Here is a 7,476-nt window from a genome sequence, read left to right as displayed (position 1 = left end):
CAGAAACACACAAAACAGACATCATGAAACATAGAAATTATTTTAAAACTACTTTGTGAACACACTTTAACTACAATTTTGCGTGGCTGTCAGTTTTGTGGTGGTTATGTTAATCAGACCCATTGTTATTTAGAAAAAAATAACAGAAAAGTCCCCTTTTTCCTAATAAAATAAACAAAATGCATCTGTTGCTCATTCAATTTCAGACCTTACATCTTTGTGAAAAATATGGGATTGTGAGCACTGGTGGGGAATCCCCTTTCGTGCTGTGGGAAATAACATTTCAATTGTGGTAAACGTCCATACATGCCTGTCATTTCCACTCATGAGCCCTTTGTTATGTTTTGGAGTCAACAATAACATTTATAAGAAACACACCTCTTGGTTTGGTTTTGAAAAATCACCCAGAGCCTGAAGGCAGCACATGTGGAAGAAGAAAAAAAAGGGGGGGGGAGTTTCTAGCCAGAGCCTGACATGTGGGAATGACTCAATTTTTTTTTTGCAAGCGAATTCCAATCATTGTTTCCTCCTCCGCTGCTGCTGCTCTTCTCCCTTTGCACTCCACCAGCCAATGACTTGTAAAGGCTTGATGCATCAAATAATATATAGTGACTCTAATTCACATTTTATACGTTGACTGAGCAAAATAAAGGTTAAACAACTAGACAATAACTGGATTGTCAGCTTTTCATCTTTTTAAAATATTTTACCCCCTTCCCTGCATGCGTGTATGTTAAGTGTACTGCTGCTTACACAGGAGTTTCCCCATTGAGGGAATAATAAAGGATTAGTTTATCTTATCCCTTTTCTGTATAATTTGTGGCCTTGTACTGCCTTTACACACCCGTATCTATAACTTGCACTTTTTGAAAACTCTCCTCGCGTTGCTCTGAAGAGCATCTCAAAGAGACGCCAATGGCAGTGAAGCCCCAAAGTCTGAAAACAAAACAGGGCATGCACATGAAATATCCTTCTAATCAGCAGAATGTGCAGTTGCGGGCAAATCCCCCCCCCCCCCAAAAAAAACCACGATGCAGGTGCGGGCCGCTCCAAAAGATGCGAGCGAGTTTGGCAGGCGACGTGACTCAGTGCTGGCAGGAAGTCAGCTGTGTAATGATAAACTTTCAAGTGACTCACTGCTAAAAACGACGCCGATGGCCCCGGCCTGATGATGGAGGCAAAGCGGGAACAAGCTCAAAGACTTGACGCCAGACATATTTTGGGGCTATGAACAATAATTGGCTGGCAGGTAGACTGAATACTCATCAATCGTTTGTAGCAAAAAAATAGTCAGTTGTTTTGGTAATAGTGAAAACCTTAAAAAAAAAAAAAAAACTTCTCAATTGAATTAATATTTAAGCTAGCAAGTGCATGACTCGTATATGGAATTTAGATTTCTGTGCGAATCGAATAACAGTTTCAGTGAAACTGCCCGACTTGGCCTCAATACAAGTGACACTGGGATTCTGTTTATAGTATAATTATTTGAAAATGGGTGGGGCTTGCTCCTAGTCGCTTCATTTCTAATTTATGGATTTCTAAATGGGTTCAGTGGCAGTGCTTTCCTCCTCCCCTTCACTTTGAAGTACTTTATTGATTAAATGAGAAAGAGGGCGCGCCGATTGCAATTACAAAACATTTGCAGAAGTCAATCAATGTTGAACATGAACGGGTAAATGGCCCTTTCCAAAATAATCAATGGTTAGCACAAAAATGACATCTTGTGTCACGCTTCCTCAGCTTGCCTCCACCCTAGCCCAAAGTTAGGGAAGGCTGCCAAGGATCCAGCGGGAAAGAAGGAAGTTCATTTTGCGTGGATAAAAGAGCAACTGACACATTGATGACACTTCGTGAGGTCATCTGACCGATTTGACTCGACCAATCCGGTTCCCATGTTTGTATCGCTAGCGTTTCTTGTGCCGCGTTCAAGTTCGGGCAGACGGGAAATAAATTAGGCCGCCAAGCTCATTAAACAAATGAGCTTAAGTGGCAAGCCAGCTTACTGCACCAAGCCACCGTGTTTCTATCAGAAGTCAAATGGCAAGAAATATTTCTTTACCCCTACAAAGAAGAATGATGGTATCATTTTTAGCATGATTCAGTACATACAAAACACCTCATGGTATATTTTTCTTTGTTTTACAAGAAGTCGCTATGGGTGTTGTAAAGATGAGGCTGCGCAGGATATCTGTTTGGGGACATTGTCATTCGAATACAAGAGTTGCGACACGTGTGGCCTTTGCAGACGTGGAGGCAGGGGAAGAAAGAAAGAAAGAAAAAAAAAAAGGCAGCCCTGAATGAAAACAGGAAGCCACATAATGTCCCGTCAAAAAACAAACATAGTAATACACCAGCCGAAAGCCGCCTGAAATTTCCGCTTTTGATTGAGTCATAAACAGTTTAAATAAAGTGAGTACACCTCAACATTTTGTTATTTATTGAAAACACAAGCACTTTTGTCTGTACAAACACACACGCACATGGAAATTAAATGGCACGTTTGTCATTACAAAATATGAACCACAAAGTAATATTTGTTTAAGAACGCAAACTGCACACTTCGCCCTGGGGCGACACATTTCTCGGTCGTTGGTTATTGTTTCCAAAGAAAATGGGGGAAATAATAAATATAAGGAGCTACATCATCATCACTTTTGCAGAGAGTCAAATGTTTGATGGCTGTGACCATCAGTGTGCGGCCGGCACTCCCGCTTGGCGATTATCTGAGACGAAAGAAAATCTCGTTCTCGTTTGTTTCGTCCACAGACTGGCCAAATTGTCGAACTCAAAGTCCTTCTTACCTGTCCAAACGGTTGACCAACTCTCTGACGGTGTTGATCAGGTTGTCGTGCTCCTGCGGGTTGCTCATGATGATGCTGTGCAGTTTCTTCATGTACGAGTCGATGGAATCCAGGGTGGGCATCTCGCCGCTGCCTGTTGACGTAATGATGGCGATAACTGATGGAGCTGGGGACTTTTTTTTTTAATGTTCTGATTTAAAGTAGGTCAGCAAAGGGGACAAGTACACAAACATCAAGGTCACAGGACGTTCTTGTTCTGAGCATCTGCCTCGACTTGTTCGCTGACATCAGCGGCACTGAGCGATTTGCTCAACAACAACAAAAATAATAAAGTGAAAAGTAAACACTGCTTTCGATAGAACACTTTTTTTGTTGAGCGGCCACCCCAATCAATCTTTCGCCTCCACGCCCACGGGGAACTGCTGTGGGAGCGGTGCAGGAAACTGACGCTGGACAAGGAGTGGTTAACCTTTATTGAAAACTAGAGGATGTAAAACATTTCCCTGAGGAACTCCAATACCGTTTTATAACAGTTAAGAAAAAAAAAAAATCAGGTCAGTGTTTTATGGTATCTACAAAGATAAACGTGCATGGACAGGAGACCCAAGACGACTAAATGTCAGCACGGTTGTTACCTGGCAGAGGCACGGAAGAAAAGCTGGCGGCGAGCGCTTGCCGTAGCGTGTCCAGGTGCTGGTGGAGCAGGCCGTTGCGTCCCCTCTCTTGCATCACGTCGCCCTCCAGGCGATCCACGGCGCCACGCATGCTCTCCACGTGCTTTTGGAGTGCGGCGTTGCGTTCTTCGTACTCCATGTTGGTCTTGCGCAGCTGACGCATCTCAGCCTCGCGAGCTAAAGCGGGGGGGGAGACACCAATGAGAATGTGACGGCATAGTCGGCGTGTGATCGCCGTATTCCACCTTTGCTGTGGTTGAGGAATTCCTCGGTGAAGATGGGGATGTCAAACACGCTTCGGTCCTTCCCCTCGCTATCCTTCTGGTGAGCAACAGAAACACAAAGTGCGGAAACGATAACGGAGAAGCTCGTTTTAAGGCTGTATTGAAAAATGCCAACCAACGTGTATTGCGCAGAAGTTCCGAGTGAAAATCGGACCCAAATGAAATGTTTTCAAAGACGTAATGCAACACTATTGTTATATTGATGTGTTGACAGGTCAGGGGGAAGAAAAAAAAAGCACTAACCTCACGCAGAGTCTCGTTGGCCGCTTGGTTCCCGACATCTGGTGAGGAAGGAAAAGGAGAGGGGGGAGCAGACAGAAATGAAGAAAGAGGACAGCAGATGAGTCATGTTTCCGTCACTGGGAGCCAGCTTTCACTCTTGACCCAGGTGAGCAAAAGTCATACAGAACGCCCCGTCCCGTCCTCTGTTCTGATAGCGAGTGGTCATCCAACAGGCGCAAATACAGATGCCTCTTCACACTTGGATGACATACAGTGATGTGAAAATGTCACTTGGGCGGGAGGGAAAAAATAAAAATCGCCAGATTGCTAATTTTTTTTGACAGTGACAAATTGACATCCTTTACATCCTCCGATTTATTCAAGCGGACGGGCGTTCGGCTGTTCGCTTTGACTTGAGAGCAAAAAATCTGAGATACGAGCGCCGCAGTGGCCTAATGATAGAAATAGCTAACAGTTGTTCACAAAAAAACAAGTTTCAAGCCGTTCGTGCCACGCCCAGTTGAAGTTTACTGTCAAACTAAAGGAAACAGAAAATAACATGCGAGGTGCTTCAATTCCAATGCCCTCCAAAAAAGAAACCAATGGATGCATATGCTTAAAAGAAACGACTTCCCTCCAGCCAAAGCTTTTGAAGTTTTAAGTGCAGTTTGTGTGTGTGTGTGTGTGGAGGAACGGTCAAATAAATCTTGGATTTTAAAAATATACTGGGCGGGCAAGCTCGTCGGCCATTTAAATCACTTGTGCCATTCCATACCGGTATTTATTTAGTACTCGACTTTGCCGCTATCCATCGAGGCCCGAGACGAGCTTTGGCAAGCGAACGAGCCCTCACCGCCTCTGTGTCGCTTGCCCTTCTGCTTCTCCTGGACCTTCCTGGTGAAGTGCTTGTAGGCTTCTGTCTTCTGGTATTTCTCCAGCTCTCGCATGTAGCGCTCCTTGTCGCGGTCCGCCTCGTCCAGGTAACGCTGCGGACAAAGATTCGTGTGAAACGCGGCGCCTCGCTCTCCAAGCACTCAAACATTTTTGGATGAAGGTGGGCTGAAGTTGTTTTGATGTGGCCTCTTACCTGTTTCTCCTCAGGGGGCAGCTTGCTCCACTCGTTGCCCAGCATCCTGGTGATCTCCGGGAAGGGCACGTCCGGACGCTCGGCCCTCAGCTGTTCGCGCCGATCGTTCATGAAGCGAACGTATCCCGTCAGCGGCGCTTTGGGTGCGTTTCTGTCCTTCATGGGCTTCTTCCTCTTCCTGCCCTTGGTCCAGGTGGCACGTCTTGTCTTCTGAGATGAAAGAAAAACATCTCGGGTAAGGGCCGCTCGTTCAGCGGATGGAAAATGGACATTTAATTTTAAGTTGAGGTCCAACTTTCCATTGTTCGGGTTCAATTCGTACCTCATCTCCATTTCTCTGGTTGGCGTGCTCCGTATTGGCTGCAGGAGACGACTGCTGCTCATCCATGACTTTGAATCCTGCAGACTAAGAACAAAAGAATTCCTACAGTGACCAGTCATGGGGTTTTTTTTGCGCCATCAGACAATAGGAGATGAGTGTACCATCTGGAAATATTTGTCATAGTAAAGCCCGTGCCATCTGGAGGAGACAGATAAGCCACATTTTGATATTAACTTTCCATCCTGAAACAAGGGCAAATACAAGCAATCGCCTTTTCCTGGACCACATACAAAAAGTATTAATCAACTCCCGATTTAGAAAGTATAAATATTATTGCGGTATGTATGGGTACAGACTAAACTCCGCAGACAGCAACAATGCCACATCCTTTTCAACTTTGAACCCGTACGCGTCACCACACGGGAAGTGAGTGTCAACATCCTGGACGGCATTTCTGCCCCCAGCCATTAAACACCGTGGGAAATAAAGTCAGACGAGGAATGAGATAATCTACTACAAATATTCCTTTTGGCCGGGGGAAGCCCAGTCAAGTTTCTCCTCCCAACATTTTTTTCTAGTTCAGTACTCCAGCTTACAGCAAGGTTATCACATTTGAATTCGTTTTGAGTTTCAAAAGGTTTCCAATACTAATGCCTGGACATATTACACTGGCCGTCTTTGGCATGACAAGCGGTATGGATCATTTGATTTATTTGACACAGTCCTGGAACTTTCCTGACATCTATTATGCGATTTGCTGTATTATGTTGCACCGCCCTCTTCTGGTTGGAAGCACACAATGCACCACCTAAAGAAACAGTTTTTCATTTCTTTCAGATTTTCACGTCACTTTGTCAATATTAGGCCATCTTTACAACAAACGGCATTTGTTTGTTGCTGACGTAACAACTATTTACCTTGTCTTTTGCGATAGACTAACACGTATCTTAAAAAAATAAATACCATACATGGTTGGCTGGAAGGCAAATTGTTTATTCAAATAACTACAGCAACGACGGTTAGCATCGAGCTGCTAGCCATGAAGCTAGCTACGCTGTTAGCGTCGTTTTCGCAAGAAGCCGAGCGCGAAACATTTTTGTTTGTTTGTTTATCGTTAACCAAACGCTACGTCTCTCGAAACAAAATCTAACGAACAGAGGCAAATTCACAAAACGAATCATAGTCAATGTGAACGGTAGCCAAAAGTGAGCAAAATATGCTGCCCCCCCATCAAAACAATACGAGCGCGTCCCCATGCATGTCGATCGATATCTTATTACTTCACATCTTGCCATATTATTAACATTCCACTGCATTGAATAAAATAAACGACACATTTGCTCTTGTTAGAATTGGAAATCATGGGACGAATGCAAAACAAATATTTACCACAATAGAATGGTGTGAGTGCGGATTTGTCTGTGTGTGCCCTGCGATCGGCTGGCAACCGGTTCAGGGTGTCCCCCGCCTACTGCCCGATGACTGCTGGGATAATCTCCGGCACGACCGCGACCCCCGTGAGGACATGCGGTATAGAAAATGGATAGATGGATGTAGAATACCTGCTTTAGCTGAGAATTTCGAGACACGCTCTGCTGACACCTCTTCTTCGTCGAAGTTAGAACAGACAGAGTAAATGCACCCAAGGTTGTTGCTACCACCTAACGGCCAGATCTATGTATTACACTTGTTCAATCCGGAAAGGGATAGAACGGATAGATGGATCACCCACCTTGTTGCCATGCAAACATATCATGGAGGTTATAGCTTATAACAGCCTCATGAATCATACAGGCTTGTTTTTATTTATTTTAAACATGACCTTTTTAGCATTCCTCAGAAACCATAACTCACTTAACACACAACGTTGACAGCCGACTGTCCTCTGGATGATGACCGCGGCCCACAAATGATTTCTGATGAACAAATCATGAATTTTTTATTTTTTTGGGGCTCCTTACAGGAGGAGCGCCTCAGAATGGTCCTGATAGGACCCTTAACAGGGGACAAAGCAGATGTGGAGGGACACCTTCAATTGCGTCTGCCCTTTGTGAGGGGATAAAGAGGTGAGGGGAGATGACAAGGG

At 44.6% G+C, this 7,476-nt stretch overlaps 1 protein-coding gene across 4 annotated transcripts; it reads right to left on the bottom strand.

Moving 5' to 3' along the window:
* Positions 1-2,422: 2,422 nt before the first annotated feature.
* On the bottom strand, positions 2,423-7,027 carry hmg20a (high mobility group 20A). 4 transcript variants are annotated; one of them, XM_061284095.1, is made up of 9 exons: positions 6,953-7,027; positions 5,391-5,474; positions 5,069-5,278; positions 4,835-4,967; positions 4,003-4,040; positions 3,721-3,796; positions 3,437-3,652; positions 2,802-2,934; positions 2,423-2,723 (listed from the first exon to the last, which is right to left on the bottom strand). In XM_061284095.1, the coding sequence occupies exons 2-9, from the start codon at positions 5,454-5,456 to the stop codon at positions 2,720-2,722; spliced, it is 876 nt and encodes a 291-aa protein (XP_061140079.1). In that variant the 5' UTR covers positions 5,457-5,474; positions 6,953-7,027; the 3' UTR covers positions 2,423-2,719. The 4 variants fall into 4 exon arrangements, with proteins under 4 accessions (XP_061140079.1, XP_061140081.1, XP_061140080.1 ...); XM_061284097.1 differs by having other exon boundaries at positions 3,721-3,793; XM_061284096.1 differs by lacking the exon at positions 6,953-7,027 and adding an exon at positions 6,780-6,946.
* Between the last annotated feature and the right edge of the window lie 449 nt (positions 7,028-7,476).

Source organism: Syngnathus typhle, linkage group LG7 (assembly GCF_033458585.1).
Source record: "Syngnathus typhle isolate RoL2023-S1 ecotype Sweden linkage group LG7, RoL_Styp_1.0, whole genome shotgun sequence".
Classification (NCBI taxonomy): Eukaryota; Metazoa; Chordata; class Actinopteri; order Syngnathiformes; family Syngnathidae; genus Syngnathus; species Syngnathus typhle.
This window is presented reverse-complemented; position numbering and strand designations above follow the sequence as displayed.